Source organism: Mytilus galloprovincialis, chromosome 7 (assembly GCF_965363235.1).
Source record: "Mytilus galloprovincialis chromosome 7, xbMytGall1.hap1.1, whole genome shotgun sequence".
Lineage (NCBI taxonomy): Eukaryota > Metazoa > Mollusca > Bivalvia > Mytilida > Mytilidae > Mytilus > Mytilus galloprovincialis.
This window is the reverse complement of record NC_134844.1, coordinates 16,881,275-16,902,770: the sequence shown is the minus strand read 5'-3', so window position 1 is coordinate 16,902,770 and position 21,496 is coordinate 16,881,275. Positions and strand designations below refer to the sequence as shown.

Sequence of the window (21,496 nt, the reverse complement as noted above, 5' to 3'; positions counted from 1 at the left end):
CCCTACTCCTTTGTGATTTTATTTCCTGTAACTTTCTGTTCATTCTGCAAGTTACTTAGCTAGTGTAAAAAGTAGAAATTTAAGCAAATCTTTATTATAGTTTAGTAACATTAAACTTCGAATACATATTTTTTAATAAAATAACAGTTATAAAAAAGTGACTCAAATTGAAATAAAGATTAAACAATAACATTACTTTTGAAAATAATACAAGTGTATTAACTAAATCGAACGCTAATTTGAAATCTTATTAATATTTGAGTCCATTATCATTTTTTTCTTTAATTTAATACAATACATGCACATTTACTTACATGACATTGACATTCTTGATGTGTCTGGATCAGCAGAATCAATGTATTAATTACTGGATGATCATAAACATAAATAATTTGTACGGTCGTGATCACTTATTCATAAATAATTTAATAGTATTGTAATATGGTTCGGATTATTAATATTAGCCAGTCATCGACTAATATCTATGTTCAAAAGATTTTAGAATTACTAGGTGATTATATAAAACTGCCTTTTATGAATCTGAAAAAATAAGCTTCTTCTTTTTAAAACCGCGTGAGGTAAGAAGAAGAATAACAAAAATACCAAACTCTGATGAACATTCAAATTGGAAAGTCCCTTATCAAATGACAAATAAAAATCTAAAAGACATCAAACTAATGGATATAACATTGCAAAATAGCACAATGATGGGATGTATAAGTACCGAGCTTCTTCAAATACATCTTGTCAAAAATAGTCTAAACAGTGAAAGTAATATTCACAAAGACAAATAATGCAATGAGAAGTTATTAAGATGATAAACAATGTCAGTACTTTGAATTTATACTTCACGACCATCGTGAACGGAAAAATTAATTTATCCTTAAAAGTCGTTTGATTTTGCTTTTTTATGCTTATCTGTGTTTTTAACAGATTTTGCTGTTGTTCATTTCATGTAAATATCAAGGTTTACATGTTTATGTAGCTCTGATACTATTACTTCACCCGTAATGACATCCTCATGCTTATGAAAGTAAAACGTTAATGAAGTAGATATAATAATATATGGTATAAGTGCCAATGAGACCACTCTCCATCTACGTCACAATTTTAAAAAAAGTAAACCATTCTATGTTAAAATACTGCCTTCAACACCGAGCATGTGATCCCACCGAAGAGCAAGCTATAAAGGGTCTAAAATGACTAATGTAAAACCATCAAACCAGAAAACCACCGGTCTCATCTATATAAAAAAACGAGGAACGAGAAACACTTATGAATCACATCGACAAACGACTACTACTGAACAATAGGTTCCCGACTGACGACAGGTACAAACAAATGCAGTGGGTTTTTATGATTTAATACTAACCCGTTTTCTAACCTGAAGTGAATGTAACATCACAACATAGAAAGACCCACCATAGAGTATCAATTGAAATGGATTAACTCAATATAAAGACATAATAACAAAAAACAAGTTATATACACTGAACCAATAAATTTGATCTTTAACACTATGCAAATACAAAATTAAAAGTGGGGGAGATGTAAAACAATATCAGAAAGACAACTATAACATCGAACAAAAAAGGACGTTCAATAAAATAACGTACACAGGTGCATATAATAATTTTAGTGCAAGAAGAACATGCGGTATAATGAAACTATTTGAAAAAAATGCTGTTTTGCATTTATGCAAACGAGAGGTTTAGCTAGCTATAAAATCAGGTTTAATACCGTTTCTACGTACAGAAATGAATGTCGCTCGTCAGGAATATGACAGATGAGTTCCGTTCGTTTAATTTGTGATGACAAAGTGTAATTTACTTCTGTTTTTTGTGAATTGTTCAATGATCCATTTATTAACTGTGATTCTAATATGACGTGCTTCTTTAGCTTTGTAAACAACACTTTGATAAATGAAACCGCTAAAGTTGAGAGTTTTCTGTTACGTAAACCATCGGAATTCGTATGATATTGTATCAAAACTGATTTTTGAGGTAGTTTTTGTTTTATTTTCTATTCTATTGCATTATTCGCAGATTTACTCATTTCAGCAAGTCAACATGGCGGCTCCTAAGTTACAAAATGTCAACTTTGGATTTGACGGAAGCTTATGAGAAAAACATATAAATTAAAAACGGCAAATGTTGGGTTTGAGAATTAAAAAAAAAATTCTATCAGTTATTCACGTAATAACCTACGCAAGCTACATATTTATAAAGATATTTGAGCTTTAGTTAACAGGGAGTAAAAAAGAATAGCCATATACACAACATACCCACACTCGCTTCAGTTTTTTTAATGACCGTATTTGTCCTATTAGAATCGAAATAATTCTATGGAAGCGAGGGATAAAATTAACGAATATCACGGCCCAGGTCATGTGTAAATTTCCAACAAAATATGGCTTCCATGAATTATTTCTTAAATAAAAACGGATTTCATGGTAGATGAAAATGCGCGAGGACAATGATGTAAGGTGTAATCCTGTTTAAGATGAGGTGAGCAGTGGGGCAAACACCTAATTGACTGTCATTATTTGGAAACTGTTGTGAAAAAATGTTGATCAATTAAACAAAAAAGATTCAGAAGATAAAACAAAACCTGATAAATAAAAAAAAACACAAAAAAAGGACTCACAACAATCGCTACGTAAAATATACAGTAGAAAGATAGAGACTTTAAATAGAAAACGTAAAAAAATACACATAAGTCGAATGGTTGCATTCTTCATTTGTCTGGTTATTGAATTTATTGCCTTTTAATGATAATTCTAGCAATTATTTTGAAAACTTTATACGATAGATAGAGACTTTAAACAAGAAAAATTATCAGCAAGCCAAAATCTAGAATCAGGTCAAATTCAAAAAAAATATTAGATAAGAGTTATTGCCTTTGAATTACGATTTTGTTATCCTCTTTTAGAAGATGTACATATACCTAGGAGGTCAACACAGGTTCTTCTGAGCGTCTTGTTTATATTTATTTTTAAACAAAACTTTAAAGTCTTGTGTGTGATAAATCCGTTAAACGGTTTGGTACTGACCTCCTATTGATACCTACTGTTTGTATTCCTTTAGTAATTGATGAAAAGACAACGAACATAACAGTCACACATTTATTTCATACCTTAGCAAATCATCTGTTTACAAGATATAGATTTTCTAACATGCCAAGTAAACTTATTTAAAAGTTTATATACCTACAAGTATATGTTAAATCAGAGACATATAATACAATTGTATTATATGTCTCTGGTTAAATACAGGTTCGACAAAATTATATTTTTCAAAAATGTGTGCCTCGGGCATCAATAAGACTTTAGTTATCGAAATGAGTATCGTATGCAGTAGATTGGTATTGATAGTGTTACAACTTACCGTACATTGCTCATCGATTAAAATGTGTTGCCGGTGACTACAGTTGGCGTCAATTAATGTCCTATTGAAACCACACAAGAAACGTTTCAAATAAAATATATGATGTGGCCTCTTGTTATCGAAACTACCTGAATTTAGGTGACAAATTACATTTTAAGTAAGATGAAATACAATAGGCATATCCAAATAACTTACTAGTATATGTTCTTTATTTATTAGCTTCAGCCTACGTAGATATCCTATTTCTCAAAGTCCGTCTTATTGTTTCAGTTTGTACAATAATATTCGTATTTAATACATTAGTTCCAAGGTTAGAATAGTCTTTAACATTATGAGTTTAAACATGCCTGAACCAAGTTAGGAATATGACAGTTCTTATCCATTCGTTTGATGTGTTTGAGTTTTTTATTTTGCCATTTGATAAGGGACTTTCCGTTTGGAATGTATTTTTTAGATTTTACTTTTTTCCATAACTTTATGGTCACAAGTCTTGATTCTTATTGCCCCTAGCTTTCTTCGATCATTTGAAACTTCAAAAAATACTCATGTTTGCCCATCTTGTCCAGTGTCTAAATACACTTATCCATTTTCCACCCATATCTCCATGTATGTTACCATTTATGTACATTTATGAATAATGTAAATGATTACTAATTAGGTAATAAATAAAAATATGTCATTCAATGTCCAAACTGAGAATTTCAAATTAACTCACCAAAACATGTTAACTAATAGTTAATGTTAAGAAATGTAAATAGAAACCAAAATAAAAAAGAATAATCAAACAACATAATGAATTTAATTCCAAAGTGTCAGAACTGGGAATTTCAAGTAAAAGTCTAAAAAAAAATGACAGCATCATATTGCTATGTCATTTATGACAAAAAGAAGATGTCCGTGGTCCGTTTGAAAAATTCGACGAACACAGTACATGGCTTTCAGTATTTGTCCCTATAATTTGTTTGAACAAAACTAAGATTATTTTGGGAATAACAATTGTTACAGCTGGATTTTAATAAACTTGCTATCAATTTTAACGAGCATGTTCACAGGCTGACTGTATATATTTCATCTAAATTAAATTGAAAATATTATTAAACATGTTCGCACCAGGAAAACATAAAAACAACTGAAGAAATTGGTTGTTTTGTCGATTTTGTTTTCTAGTGCATGGACTCATGGGTTAAATCTAGGGACACGCCAAACTACATATTGGGTGATTGCCAAGCATACGAAATGTACCGATTTAAGACACAGAATAATGTATCAGGGTATGATGATATGTTATGTGGACTTAAGTATGGGCTAGCGCGTTAACTTGTGGCATCCAACCCAACGTGTCTGTCTATTGCTGTATTTGTATCTTAAACATATCTTATAAGCAATTGATCGTACTCAGAAATGAGTATTAGTGAACTTTTTGTCACTGGACAGTATGAATAAGCAGAAAGAAAGTTTTCTTTGTAATGCTGATAATTGAACTTGTTTCTTACAATAACCATATTATTTACCTTTATTTCCCTCTTGAAGTCAATTGGTAACATTTTACATAAAAATGCATTCACTACATAACAAGATATCCAGATATGTAATGGTTTACTTTTAAAATTGTGACTTGGATGGAGCAGAGACATATATATGTGAATATATGTCTCTACTCCATCCAGGTTACAATTTTAAAAGTAAACTATTACAGGTCATAGTACGGTCGTCAGCACAAAGCCTTGGTTCACACTAAATAGAAAGCTATAAAGGGCCCAACAAAAATGACTAGTATTAAACAATTCAAACGAGGAAACAACGGTCTCATCTATAAAAAAAAAAAAAAAAAAAAAAAACAAGAAACAAGGCTTATAAACAGCATCAACAAACGACAACCACTGAACATCAGGTTATTGACTTTGGATAGAAGCATACACATGCAGCGGATCTAAACGTTTTAATATGTACCAACATTCAAATTTACTTGAAACATTAGTGTAGCATCACAACATTACATTGCACACTTTAAAATCTCCTTATTTAGGAGATAGACCTGCAAATATTTGGAACTCTAAGTTTTGGTTACATTTATAGGCCACAACTTTGATCTTTTCTAAAGCTTTAGTTTTCAGGAACAGTAACTCAAAAAAAGAAGTCCTATATATATATATTTTTTTTAAGTACAAGATAGAAAGTGAACTGTTGATCATTTCAAACCAATATCAGTTTTGTTCTAACTCCTTTTTTGAGACTTAAGCCAAGAACTGAATTCACCCTTATCCTCTATTTTAATCCAGATGCAGTTTTTAAACTAAATAACAAATTTGGAAATACTTAGCCCAATGGTTTTGTAAGAGTTAACAATGATATACTCCTAGTGATCATTACCAATATGGATGGCTTTATTTAGGACATTTGTCAAATAAGCCAATACTATCGACACTTCTTCTCAGGTAGATCAAGAAGTCTGTTGAACTCTTCCTTTTCTATAACTCCTGTAAAATCGACAAAACCAATCAAACCTTTCTTCCACCAAGGAACCCATTTGTACATTTGACTCACTACCACGGTGCATAACCATAACGGCCACTTCTGGCGGAAACGGATACTGCCACCAAAACCAACGTCGAATTTCGGCGTTTGTCCTATGATGGACTCGGACGACAATCCGAATAATAATGATTTAGACAAATCTGTTAAGTGATACAATTGCTGTGTCCACGGAATCCTCGGATGTTTTTTTGTTATCTAGAAACCACTTATCTTATAAACAAGACTACTGTTACATGATACAATTGTCTCACTACTACATCCAAATCAAATCTGCCATTTCTTTGCTCGATTGACTACTTCATTTGACAACCTATGTTAATCAAGTCAATTGTACTATGTGAAAATTACCAATTCTTCTTTCTTCAAATTTATTCAATAATCAATTACAGTACTAGTTATCTGTATATATATACTTTTACTTAAGTACTTGGGTTAGAGGCAATATTATTCTTTTAGAAATATATCTTGGAGTTATTGAGATTCATGAAACGTAAGGCTATTTGTGTTTTTAAGTATATGTACCAAATTTGTTAAATGCTATTCCATTTACATGCTTTGCTGTTTCCTAATTTGTATTATCTTGAAAACATGTATAATCTTGTTTCCTTATTAGAAAAAAATGATAAGCAATAAATACAATTTTTACTTAGGCTGAATAGGGAAATATTCAGGATTTTAACAGTGCTTTACAAAAAGTGATTCTACTTAAATGGTGTCAAAAATGTCCATATAATGTGCAGGGATAGCATGAATATAAAGGTTACGGGACAGGAGAGTGAAATATATTTTATTGGCACAATTTAATACCTACATGTATGAATGTAGTCATGAAAAATAATTGTGTAAAGTGTGATCCAAACAAGTACTAAAAACTAGATGTGTTGGAACAAAGCTAATGGTCCAGATCACAAAAAGCACTTGAGCCATTTTTAGGTGTAGAAATTAAGTCTGTATAACTGTTATATTCAATATCAAGAGACCTTATTTGAGAACAAATCAGCTGAGCAGAATGAAATGTAAATTTAACCTGTAACTCAACATAGTAAACTCATACTAAAACTCAGCTCAATATGTGAAGGTTTTCAGAAAAGAGTCTATAACTATTTGTTGCATAATGACAGATAAGAAAAAACTTAATAAACTAGTCAGGGCCATTAAAATAGGGTCATGACATTGTTTTAATACATGTATCTCTTCAGGATATGAAAATATTAGGGGCCCACTCGCCAATGGCCCCTAAAATTTGATGTAGGCTCCTAAAGTTTCTGCTTTTCTTGTATAGAACTATATAGATTGGTTATAGAATCAAAGCTGTGGACTACCATTGCCAAAACCTGAACTTCAATCCCTGCTCCTACTACCTTGACTATCTAAATATAATTGACTAAACCTCTGTGAAAAGTATCAAAAAATGACTTGAATGAAAAAGCCTGGCAAATCATTGACAGATTGAGATAACTACATGTGTTCAAGAAACCACCCCTTTATAGTTTACAAAAACGAAAGACACAATTCACATTTCTTTATTACAAACTTTTTTCTTGCATATTTGAAGAACTTAAATTAGAATCCATAATATAATAAATATCTAACAATCAAAACAATAAACAAAACAGTTAGTTACATTAAAACATAAATAAATAGAATATTATAAAGATGATTTATTTCTACATCAACAAAACTTTTGAAATCTATGCCACACTGAAATAATCTATTGATTCTGGGATTTTCACATTTATATCTCTTTTGTGAAGTGGAAGTATTTAATAAATACTTATTTTAATGCATCAACATACAATAAAAGTTTAAGCTGTGCATAATATATAATGCTAAGAAAACAATTAAAAAAATATTGCGTGTGTGTAAAAGTGTGAGTATCGACATATTGTTCTTTTGAAGATAAACACTTTCACTGTAATTTGCTAGATGATTTAACCTTTGGATAACCTTAAAAACAAAAAAAGAAGGAAAACCAGATGGAAAATAATTTATCCTCGGAGATGATAGTGAACATTAAAAAAATGAAGAAGAAAAAAGAGCATTCACACCTCTTGAATTTCATACACATCTAAGTCTTCATTATTCTTTAAAATTTGTGGTTCAGCACTACCTGATAATTGTTAATACATAAAGGCACATTGAATAAACCAAATTAACTCTTTATTTTTTTTAAATTAAAGAGACAAAATAACTAATCCATTATTGTCCATTTTATTAAACAGCAAGTCATGTTTTAAGAAGGCTTTAATATAAATTCAAAATAGAATTGATAAATTTATCATTATTTTTTATTAAGTTTCTTTCAAAAGTAAGGGCTAATGATATGGTCAAGTTTCACCTTTTTATGGGGTAATGTACCTTTATTCCTGCAAGAAACATTAAGTTCAATGAAGTTTAAGTTCTTTCATGATTTTCACTTTTTTGTTATTTGGTTAAAAAAGCATTCTAAATTGTTACAACTGTATTTGACAAATGTTAAGATGATCAATCCTGAATTTAAAGGGTGTGTCATGAATTTAACTAATGGATTCTTAAATAACATAATTTTTTTGATAAGTTTCTATATTTTGAAGTTACAATGGTTTCATATTGTTTGAAAATAGAGACAATTCAAAATCTGATGAAGAAATTATGCTCTTGAACATCAATGAAATAGTTTTTTTTTCTTCCGTTTATCATTTAAAAGCTTTTCACCCTATTTCAAGAAACATGATGGTCGTTTAAACTATCCAAAAACTGTATTGATTTTATAAAACTTTCTTTCCAATGAAAAATACAATGCATCATTATGTGAAAATTCCACAAGAACTACAGTTGCCACAGTAAAACAAAGATACAATGAATAATACAGGCTAAAATATATGAAAATGCTAAAATGTAACTCCATAACTTGTACTTGTGAAACACAAAATAAAGTTAAATACTCACTAAATCTTAAACATCCAAGTTTTGTTTACTACCAAACAATGTTTTTTTATGTTGATTACACAATACTATATTTTTAATATTTTCGCACTTATTCTTTTCATACGATTTATTATTCAATCTTAAATCACTTGTAAACATTTAAAGGTTTATAAGTATTATAATCAGTTTTATTTTTTTTTTATTGTATGTTAATTCCATTGATGAAATTCTGAATCTTTCAAAAAGAAACAAATTTTCACATGCCTTTTGCTTAACTAGATGTCAACAATTTTTTTTTCAGGAAAATCATTAAGAAAGTTAACATGCAAAATCATTAGAGAACATATATTGAAAATTCAAAATTTTCTGATTTTTAAACTTAAAAATTGAGGACAAAGTTCTTCCTAAATTTCAGTTTAAAATGTTCACAAATCTTTTAGGAATGGCCTTTCAGTGGAATTTGAGAATTATTTACCATATTAAATTAATAAACCTTAATAAATTGAAATTTTTTAATGAAATCGGAGACTAGATCATAATATTTTTTCACATGCAGTTTAGTTAAAACTATAATACTTATAACTGGAAAGGGACATAACTCTATATTAACAGTTCATGCATGTTCCACAAGTCTTAAAAGTAAAAAAAAAATTTATGAATTAAATAATAGTGTCTACTTTTGTACAATTGATTGAAAAAGACATAGAAAATAGCAAAAAATAACAAAAAAACTAATTTCCATGCAATTTTCTTTGATAGAAATAAAATGCTAAAATACCATTGAACTGAACTAAGATCTAAAGCATGCACTATACAAATATTTATATTTATACTATTTTGTCAAATTGCACCAACATATTTTGACTTCAGAAATATGATTTGCATAGAATAAATTATCATTCCTGATTTGAAAGAAACACCTTGCATACTTTCATTATAATGAACGATTATATGAAATGTATATTTTTACAATATCTAGCTGTTATCTAATGTTAGAACATAATATTTTACTTGATACTTGTTTTTGTTCCAAGAATTTCACATAATTTACAACTTACACCAAAATGATGTGTTTATAAAGATGGTTCTCAAAAGAAACTGTTTTCTACTGTGGATTCATTTAATTTCATGGGTACCAATTTTCATTGATTGAAGATAATGTTTGTGTGTGTGCGTGTTATTGTGGCTACTTGATTATATGGTTTTACCCAAGTTTGTATACAAGCCTTAAGGATGTACTTAGGTGAGGTTTTGGAATTTGTGTCAAATGTTCGGACTCCTTGGTGTTTTTCCATACAATACAATGTGAAATATTTTGCCCCATAACACCCATTTATTTTTTTCATATAAGAATTAATAGCTCATAAAAGGTCATTTACCAAAATTTTAGAAGATTCTTAATTTTCTTTCTTTTGTTTTGAGACCTAATAATACCAATGCAAATATAAGGTAAAAATCCGAGTCAGCCTTTTCCCGCCATATTTTAAATCTCAAATATCTCGAAAAGGAGGTCCATGACCTATCAATATTATTAGCTTATTTTTATCCTTAATGGATGCTCTACCAGCTTATAGTTTCAATTTTAACTTCTTAATTTATTAATTTTCACCTAACCTCACCAAAGTACATCCTTAAGAGATATCACTTTCTGCTTAATATTAAGTTCATAGTGTTCAGACTACGCGAATGAATTTTATTTTTACAGGACATTCGGTCTGGTAAACATCCTATCTTTACCAGACCGAATGAAATTTTACCAGACCAATTTTTTTTTACATCTAATTGTATATTATCCGACAAAAAACAACAAACATATGACTTTGTTGTGCCCTACTCCTCCCCAAAATGCACAAATTAAAACAAAATGATGTAGCAAGAGGGGATATTGTTATGAAAGTTGTGCACAATTGCTTGAATGCATTTCAGTGAAGAGTAATGTCCCATTTTATTGGATTTTGACAATGTTTGTGAACTAAACATAATTTAGAGTTTCTGTATAAAATATTATTTCCTGTTTCTTCTTTCTTTTTCATATATCTTTTGGTTTTCAATTCTTGTGGTTATATTTCATAGCTAAATTTTGTGATCTGCTTGGATTTTTATTCATTTACTGTATTTAAATTGGCAAACCCAGAATTATCCTTATCCGTTCCCAGAATCTGATCCGGTTTTATTTACATTTCCGGTTGTGCCAATGATGGCATCCATTGTTGTTTTTGACAGTCAGATATGTTTTTACCCGGATTTACACATTACTGGTTGGCGATGTTCGGCATAAAGCTAGCGGTTGAACAAAATAAACATCGCTGTAATGAATAATAAAGATGAAAATGAATTTGAGATCGTTTGGCAATTTCGCTAGAATGTTAGAAAAATCCATGAAAAAAAACACCGGACATTCGGACCGGAATTTAACAAAATTTTACCAGACCGATCCATTATTCACCGGATTTGTCCGACGGTCCGACGTATTTCGTGTAGTCTGAGTGTTTGTCTAATTTCCCAAGAAATCAAAACAAATTGGTACCCAACTAATATCAATAAGTCCACAGTATATAACAGTTATTAATAATCTGCTTAATTTAGTGCTCTGACTTTATCAACCCATTAAAAAAACTTTCATTCCTACAACAGAATGACTCTCAAATGTGATCAAGTTTCAAATATCATTCTTGTTTTTCTTTCAAAAAAAGTGGAATAATGTTCTTATCATGATAATTCTATATTTCTGGATTAGATTCAGGACTAAGTGATTGGTATTCCGGAGATGAAGCCATGACATCCTTGTCAAATATTGCTGTGGGCATCTCATCCATTCCAATAAACCCCCACTTCACACCATCTGGTATTATGTAGCCTATTTCTGTATTGTCCTCAGACTTAAAGTTCATAGAGGTATTCACATTTTCATTCAGACATTGTAACAAATCATTTTCCTTTAACTCATACCCTGGTTCCCAGTCCCCATACACTGAACTTTTCCCACTGCTCAGATCTGAACAGGAGCTTCTCACAATGTCATCATTTTCTAGATAATGGCAGTTTGATAGTATATCTTCACTTTTTTCTGGCAAAAACTCTTGTGAAGGCGTGATTGGTCCATCAAGAAACTGATCAAATGGTAGCTTTGGAGCCCAGTTAATGGAAGAATTTCCAAGACTTGTCTGAGAGTCAACCCCTAGTGTATCAGGCTTCACACTATTCAGTAGTGGACTGACTAGAGAAGAACAGCTATTTGAGCTGTCACTTAATGGAGACATACTTCTACTGCCTATCAATGATGGTGTCAGGCATCTGTTCATGTAGGAGACTGGCAATATTGCCTTTTTTCGTGTGGAGACGGGGAAAACAGATCCACTATGTATACCGTCTGGAAATAAAAATCAGGAAAAAATAATTCATGCAACATTTTAACATGTTATATACAATAATACATATTTACAATTTTTACTTAAAAAGTGTTTACCATTAGCCTGCTGTATTCATTTCTATTGTACTTATGAGTCTGAAATTTCAGGTCAGATAGATATCTATTTTATAAACATTGTTACCCTACATCAGAGTTGCTCTAAATGCTATAGTTTCAGAGATATAAGCCAAAAACTGTATTTTACCTCTATGTTCTATTTTTAGCGATGGCGGCCATGCTGGTTGGCAGGGAGGGGGGGGGGGTTTAACTCAGTCAAGCAGTTTAAAAGGAGAAGATTTTTGTAAAAGTTAACGTCCAGGTGAGCTAAAAATCCCCAAAGAATTGTACAAGAGGCCTTACAATACCATGACAGACAGACAGCCATTATTTTTTATGTCCCCTCATACATAAAACATTAAATTAATCTCAGCTTTGAAATGATACCAAATGAACTTGTTTGGCCCAAAAATATCAGTTCTTGAACATTTTTAAGTCAGTAATTCCATAAAATTTGCAATATTAATTTTTACAAATATTTGATTTCGAGGCTTCTCAAATGATAAAACTTGAAAAGCAGATATTCTTTTTTGTTAAAGTCACTGACTCTGTCTGCATGTTGTGGTTCTCAGCATTGTTCATAAAATGATGATGAAAAAAGAGTGTGATAGTGAGGTTTGTTTCTTAGCATTGTGTGAGAATTTCAAAACATTTTGATAATAAAACTTAAGTGTGAAAATGTAATATGACTGATAGTCAAAGGTAACACTTAATCCCCTATTGCTTATGGCAGGGGCATAAACAACAAAGATTTTCAAAAATTTTATTTTAAAATTTTATGTGATGAAATAACGAAAAGCAGTGGCGGATCCAGAAATTTTCATAAGTGGGGGCCCACTGACTGACCTAAGAGGGGGCCCGCTCCAGTCACGCTTCAGTGATTCCCTATATAAGCAACCAATTTTTTTCCCCAAAAGGGGGGGCCCGGGCCCCCTGGGCCCCCCCCCCTAAATCCGCCTATGAAAAGAACAGTAGTTGTTAGCAGGCAAAACATTTCATGGCACTGCATGGAAATAATGGATAAATCCAGAGGAATATCTTACAAATAATCAAATGAAAGATTAGGGACTGGGAACATCCTAAATTCTTGCTTATTCAATTATTGTTATGAATAGTTCAATACCATTTTGAGTCCTAGATTTCTTTTTAATAGTTTTATTGTCCACTAGAACACACCCACAAAATCACTGGCATTTAGAGCAGGGTTGAAAGTATGAGGATGAATTTTTGTTAAAAGATTTTCTAACTGGACAATTTCAGGAATAGTATAAAAAGTAATAGGTATTTGGTGACAGGACAATTTTTTAAGCCCTCCCCCTTTTTCCAGTCCATTAATTTTTGTTTTCTGTTTTTCTGTATACTATGAACATACATACACTATAAAAAGTGTATTTGCTATTTTCTATCCATTCCAAGTCTACTGTCCTAGGCAATATAGTCATTATAGAGACTCCTTATATGATAAATATCAGTAACAGCTGCGGATAGTAAACTTGGAATTGATAGTAAATAGCAAATACATTTCCTTTATAGTATATGTATGATCTTAGTATACAAACAAGAATGTGTCCTCAGTACACGAATGCCCCACTCGCACTATCATTTTCTATGTTCAGTGGACCGTGAAATTGGGGTAAAATCTCTAATTTGGCATTAAAATTAGAAAGATCATATCATAGGGAACATGTGTACCAAGTTTGAAGTCGATTGGACTTCAACTTCATCAAAAACTACCTCGACCAAAAACTTTAACCTGAAGCGGGACAGACGGACGAACGAACGAACGGACGGACGGACGGACGGACGGACGAACGGACGGACGAACGAATGGACGGACGGACAGACGGACGGACAAACGAACGGACGCACAGACCAGAAAACATAATGCCCCTCTACTATCGTAGGTGGGGCATAAAAAAAAGCCTGTGGATGAGACAGATGTCTGCTGTCGAGCAGGGGAGATAATTTCATCAAAAGTATCTAAATACTGACAGACTTACAGTAATAACCAGCCTTTGGTGTTGTGAAACATGTTGTTAGTATTGGATCATGATCCGCCTCTTGATTGATTAGATGTGCAGGTACTTTGACAGTAGAACAACTCACCAATCCTGCATCCTGAAATAAAAATAAATCATTGATAAAATAAAACTGCCCAATGGTCACTTGTCAACCTCTTAAGTGAATTTAAAATAAAAGAAGGCTTTAGCATGGTTATAACTGTATAACCTTTACCTAACAGATGTAACCTTAATTGGCTCCTAGTTTTATACAACTTTAAATCATTATTAGATAGCAGAATCACCTGATTAAGGGTGAATAAATGAAGTGACCTTGACCTCCCAGATTAACCCTTTGAGTCTTAAGACAGATATTTGGATCAAAGAAAGTTGCAAACAAAATATTCCTACAGCAATACATTTGTTAACTTTGAACTTGAATTAAATATCTGCAGCATACTTAGGTCATGAGATGAAGAGTTTTCAGAATAACTTGGATCCATGCTCAACAACAAGATAATATTCAACTCATTTATCAGTTGTGAAACTGATCTGTAAGATTCAAATGTTTGCCATCCACAGAAAAGAATAATGAAAATAAATATATAACCAAGCCCTCACTCATTGGGGATAAGACAAACTCAAAAATGAGTAATAATTAAACAACAACATTTAGTGATGTATTATAACTATTTTATAACTTAAAACATACAAGACTAGCTCATACTGAGATGACACTGTAATAATGGCTACCCTCTTATCAATTTAAAAAAAAAAATAGAATAACAAGCAAAAATCCAAGAGAAACCTAAAACAAACGTAAAATTATCATGTACACAAAATGCAAAAAAAAAACTATACTTTCATCTACACATTCTCAATTTTTTTTTGATGTAATGTCATCAAAAATATATTGACATCACCAAAGTTGTATGATATTTCAAAGGGATGAGATTTTCAAATTTATTTCACATGTGAAGTGATGTTTCATTTTACAGGGAAGTCATAATAATAGAATGAAATAAATCTTTTTGTTTACCTCTACTTTAACAACAACCTTCTGCAATTCTTTCTCCTCTTCCTTTAGCAATGCTATAACATTGTCTGGTAGATTTGGATCTATGTCTAAATCATCTGTATTTTCTTCTGTAAAAAAGATGTGCTCAAATTTAAGAGATAATAATACTACAACTACATGTTGCAAATCCATACTGTAAAATCTTTAAACAATTGTTCTGAAAATGACAGTACCATTAATATTAAAACAGTAACTTTTGTTGCATTGTGTGAGCTATAAGATTGTACAAGGGTCTTAAGTACAATCTGTCCTTTTTCCCAAAAAAAATGTTTCAAAGGGTTACCCTGAAACTTAATGACAGGGAATTACTCTATCCAGCCTAACCATATGCATTTGTTAAAAAAACCAGTGGAAATCGAAATTTAAATTATTCAATTATTTTACTGTAAGCAGTTGTCATCCTTTGGTAGTCATTCATCACAACAACAGAGTAACAAATATAAGTGTAAACACTTTACAAAAACAACTTTCCTACCTTTTTTGGTTCTTGCAGCACAAATTTCTGCATAATCTACTTGGGTATTAATGCACCAAAAACATCCTTTACTGCTTATTTCTGGAGTTGTGAATTTAACTTTCCTAAACCATTTCTGGAAAAGTGCATGTCTTACAGAACTCTGAAAAGTAAAATCAGACTAAAGTAATGAACAAGTTTACTGAAAAGCATGGGTTAACTAATATATAAGCAGGATGATTTTTTTTCATTTGGAAAGTTTGAAAGTGTTTAAGTTTGAATACATTCATATATAGAGTTAAATAAAAGTAATGGGAGATAACTCATTTTATCATATTAGAGACTGATTAAGGACAAGAACTTCAATAACATCATAAAAATATGACCTTTCAAAATATTAAAAAAAAGAAAAAATAACTTTAATATCTAAACCTGTAAAACAAATTGTGTATTGATATATTCTGATAATGTGTATGTATACAATAATTCTTTCAGTAGTAATGGGAGATAACTCATTATTTTTTAAAGACTGATTTTTCTTAACTGTACAAAAATATATTGCTCTTTCATTGATTGTAATCCTTATGTCCATATCTAAATGTATACTTTTACCCAAAAAAAAAGCTCATTTAAATGAGTTCATCCCAACTTATTTATGTGATTTGAAAATAAGTGTGCTTCAAATTCAATTTTAAAAGATTTTAGGTAAACAATTAATAGATTTTACATCTGTTGAAAAATTTAATGTTCAATTCCAATTCAAACTTATTATAGAAATTATAATAAATATTTATTTACTAACTGCATATTTATTTGTTATTAGATTGTCCCCTACATTTTGTAATCATTATGTAAGGTTCTTATAATACCTTACCCTCCAGCTTGTGACTGCAGACTTATCCATGTATCTAAAATAGGGATATTTATTCCTGGAAAATAAGATTTGAAACGTTACTTGAAATGACAATATCTATTCATTATTTTTCATCTGTATGTTGTACATAATATATAACAGGTTTCAGCTTTATATGGTTTTTAAATTTTATAGGCTTTAGTTATAGGTTTTATAGGTGTGTTTTTTCTTATGGACAACCTAAAAGACAAGTGAAAAGAATCCTTGGCTGCAGTTGGTTCAGATGGATTTGGCTATTTTTTTAGGTCCTTTTTGGCCATTTCACTCGTGAACTGTTTCGGTTCTTATCCATCCTTTCAAATTTTTCAGCTTTGAGTATTCCTGAAAAAGGTAAATCCAGAAAAGTAAAAAATATATTTCCCAATGTCAGTCGACCATTGAATGTCAAACAGAGTTTATTAAAAACTACCCAGTATATATCTTGTATGATAAATCGTTCTACAGAAAATGTATTATTAGATAACCTCTGAAAAATAATTGACAAGTTATTCATAAATTTTTATAAGAACGCTCTTTTTGTATGCTTATAGAATATTTGAACTTCTGTAGTGATAGTTTCACATGTACTAAAAGACAAGATACCAGAGGGACAGTCAAACTGACAACGCCATGACTGAAAATAAAAAGACAAACAGACAAATAATATTACAGAAGACAAAACATAGAAAACTAAAGACACAGCAACACAAACCCCACCAAAAACTAGGGGTGATCTCAGGTGCTCTGGAAGGGTAAGCAGATCCTGCTCCACATACTAACTGTATTTTAACAAACGAGCTGAGTCAGATACAAATGAATATCAATGCATCTGTGAACTAACTTTGGGTTGAAAAATCTCTATGGAAAGTCTGTTTAAAAATTGAGTTGATAAAAGAATCCTACTTATTTTAAGCAAAATTCATCATTTCTTTTGTATCTGTATGTTCTAAAATCACTTAAAGTCTTATACATGTACATGGGTGCGAGAACTTGCACATGGTCGATTTCTATCTGATGTAGCTCAAATGTTATTGTTACTTACATAAGAACAGTATATATCTGAGGAACTTGGAGCATACCATCTGGACTTTCTGTTATGGCATCAGCAACTAACTCTACTAGTTTGTCTGGTGGTCTGTAAAGTCTTGTTCCTATATAATACATATTTCATTTGTCAATAAAATCAAATAATTTAAAAAAAAATAATCCATGTTTACCACAATAATTTATCTTTATGTAGCTATTTTCCTAAAATCACAATAATTAACATCTATTTTTTTTCCATTCTTCAAACATCTCAATTATAATTTAAGCTTTTGGATTCTTAAAGTACTGATTCAAATACTTTTGTACAACATTCACTTTTAAAATATCAATTCTGCTTTGGTTGATTTAGTGTCTCATTTAGATAATAATTAAAAAACAAGAATGTGTCCATAGTACACAGATGCCCCACTTGCACTATCATTTTCTATGTTTAGTGGACCCTGAAATTGGAGTAAAAACTATAGTTTGGCATTTAAATTAGAAAGATCATATCATAGGAAACATGTATACTAAGTTTCAAGTTGATTGGACTTCAACTTCATCAAAAGCTACCTTGACTAAAAACTTTAACCTGAAATTTGCACTATCATTTTCTATTTTCAGTGAACCATGAAATTGGGGTCAAAACTCTAATTTGGCATTAAAATTAGAAATAGCATATCATAGGGCACATGTGTACTAAGTTTCAAGCTGATAGGACTTCAACTTCATCAAAAACTACCTTGACCAAAAACTTTAACCTGAACGGACGGAAGGAAGGAATGACGAACAGACGCACAGACCAGAAAACATAATGCCCCACTACTATCGTAGGTGAGGCATAAAAAATGAATCATAATTTCCTGTCAATATGCACACCTACGTAGTATGTCCTTATTATCTACACAGTTTCATGAAATTCTGTTGTGTGGTTTCAGAGGAGTTGCGATGACAAGCTGTTGCAGAAGTATATTGAAACAAATAAGTTCAAAGGGGCGTAACTCCTAGAAAAATATTGAATCGTAATTTCCTGTCAATATTTTTTTGCGTGGGGTATATGTAATGTTGGGTATAATTACTTCACAGATTTCCTTTATTCATTACAATAATATGATAAAGGTGACCTTTTAAGGAGAACATGCAATCTGTTGAAGTACTTATATCATTGTCAATTGTACCACTCTGTATTTTACATCACAAGAGGGGACTACAGTAGTATCTAGAAATTACGACAAAAGCATACCACAAGGTAGTCCTTGGCTATTATCATATGGATCATCATCTGAGTGGTAGGACACATAGCAGCTATCTGTGTACAAGTTACGACTCTTCCTCTTCTTTGGTAATGGATATTCTAACTGTTGTCCACACATACTGGCAGCATAAGCTGGATCATCTCTGTGACTAAAATCTTCAGGTAAACTCAGGTATTTCAAATCAGGTTTTATAGACATGGAAAAAAACTCTGCTCTCTCATGAATTCTTTCTTCTTCTGTCTAAAAAATAAACAAAAAGCTTTTCTTTTATATTAATTGTACATGTATTTAAAGTTACATGTTATCAAATCATTTTTTTTTTAAATGCCTTTAAAAAAATTTTAGGAATGAAAATAATTCAAATATAATTATTAATCTAGACAATGTCAATAAACATGATACATAGTGCCCAGTGACTGTAATATAACTAACCTGTAAAATGTGTAAAATATGATTTTTTTTCCCCCCCAAGCTTAGATATAAATAAGAATATATACGGTATGATAGCCAATAAGACAACACTCTACAAGTGACCAAATGACACAGAAATAAACAACTATAGCCTTCAACAATGAGCAAAGACCATACCACATAGTCAGCTAAAAAGTCCATTCTTGCTTAATCAATTTTTCATAACAAGGAATGTAGCTCAAAAAGATATATTCTTACATAATTTGCTTTGATGGTTTCAGTGATTCTTTCTTTTCATTGAGAATGTTTCAATTGTAAAACAAGTCAAAGCATCCTCTTTTTAGACATTTATGTACATATATACTTACTCTTGTCAATGGGTTTTCTTTATCATTTTCCAGTTTGTCCAAAATTTGTCTTTTTCTCTCCTCATTTTCCTCTCCTAAAATTAAAAATCAAATTCAATAATTAGCAATATATATACTTATTTATATAAAGAAAATGAGATACTTAGGTATTTGAAGTTCATACAATTCATGAATAAACTAAAGGAGAAGAACTCAAATGAGAAATTGTCTTTTAAATTTTGATTTACTAACTATAGAAATTGACTTGCTGAGAATGTTTGTCCCATGTCTATTTTTTAAACTTTACTACAGTTCTTGTTGATATCGAAACAATTATCTTCATTATGTAACAGCAGTTTTAATATTTTTATTTAGGGTGGCTATATGTTGGTTGACATATAATATATAATTCACAAACTAAAATATAGGCATACAATAAGAATGTTTCATGTCTATTTTGGTTTACTTTAGTTCAAAATCACTTTTAGAAGAGATATTCATATCAAGTTTTGTTTTAAATGGTTCAGAAGTTTTAGAGGTAAAGATCTTTGAAAAGAAAATGCAAGCAATGGATTAAATTTTCAACATTTTATTAAGGAAATCTCTGTAATATTAAAATAGTCCATTAACAACTTTGTTGTATAAAATATAAAACATTAAGAACTATGACTAAATAAGTGATACATTTTAACAAGAAAAAAAATAAGTGATACATTTTGACAAGAAAAAAAATAAGTGATACATTTTAACAAGAAAAAAATAAGGGATATATTTTAACAAGAAAAAATAATAAATTAAAAGTGATTCTTCAAAATTGCCTAGAGAATTTGTCACTCTATTTCATAACAGATGATGACCAAGCACAGTTTCACCACTGAAGGACAACTCTTGAAATAAGGAAAGGATTAACTCAATTAATAAAATGTCATTTAAATGATATTTAAAAATTTATTAATACTGAAGACAGCTAAAGTAAAGTAGATAAGTGAAAACAATATATGGCATAGTAACCTGAAGAAATTTCTCTACAAATGAATGAGTTTGGTTCTCTTTTGTCAAATAGTCTTCTGCCCTTTCTTCCCCTTAATTTTAGTTGGTTTCTATTTTCTGGAAGTATTATTGTTGTGGGCTGCTCTCTGAATTTGATAGACTTCTTCATTTTATTCGATGACATGAGACTCTTTTTGACTGATTCACACACAACTGGGACAGTTGTTCTATAAAACTGAACTCCATCTATTTCTTCAATCAAATAAGGATCAGGAACGTCTGCTAGATTATGTGGGTCACTTCTCATATAGTTCTGATAGTTTTGTGTTTCTGCAGAGGAGGTTGCATAAACATGTATAAACCTATCGGAGGTTCGGGTTCTTCTTCGTCTCTTGTGGAAATTTTGCAGACATGGGGACCTCTGTGGTAGTCTTCTACTACCAAAAGAAAACATAGTTGCTTATAACTGACACACCCCTTTCTGCTGCAATAATAATTTCACCTTGATATTAAATTTTTGATGTATGACCAAAACAATTTCACCAATATGTCAGCATGAGATATTGTTAAACTAGGGTGTAAAACTAAGCTACAGTATGTACACGAAAGTCATGATATCAGAAAGATTTCCAAGAGATCGCTGATGTTCATTTCATGGCCATGTTCATTTCTACATCGTCTGCTTTTAAATATTCGCCATTTGGCGCGTGACAACTTAAACCGGATGTTGAATTTGATTGGTTTATTC

General features: G+C 30.9%; 1 protein-coding gene across 1 annotated transcript; it reads right to left on the bottom strand.

The window, feature by feature from the left end:
* Positions 1-7,431: 7,431 nt before the first annotated feature.
* Positions 7,432-21,455, bottom strand: LOC143082432 (uncharacterized). The gene is made up of 9 exons (XM_076258090.1): positions 20,770-21,455; positions 19,780-19,853; positions 18,988-19,240; positions 17,761-17,869; positions 16,701-16,755; positions 15,848-15,989; positions 15,334-15,440; positions 14,295-14,412; positions 7,432-12,198 (listed from the first exon to the last, which is right to left on the bottom strand). Exons 1-9 carry the CDS (start codon positions 21,200-21,202, stop codon positions 11,549-11,551), a joined length of 1,941 nt encoding a protein of 646 aa, XP_076114205.1. The 5' UTR covers positions 21,203-21,455; the 3' UTR covers positions 7,432-11,548.
* Positions 21,456-21,496: the final 41 nt, after the last annotated feature.

Bases quoted from the DNA above. Each gene is read 5' to 3' on its own strand.
- LOC143082432 (XM_076258090.1), bottom strand. From the start codon at position 21,202: ATGTTTTCTTTTGGTAGTAGAAGACTACCACAGAGGTCCCCATGTCTG. The intron at 19,241-19,779 runs GTAAGTATATAT...TTTATTTTTTAG, and splicing joins AAGAAAACCCATTGACAAGA to ACAGAAGAAGAAAGAATTCA. The intron at 17,870-18,987 runs GTATGCTTTTGT...TGTATTATATAG, and splicing joins TAGCCAAGGACTACCTTGTG to GAACAAGACTTTACAGACCA.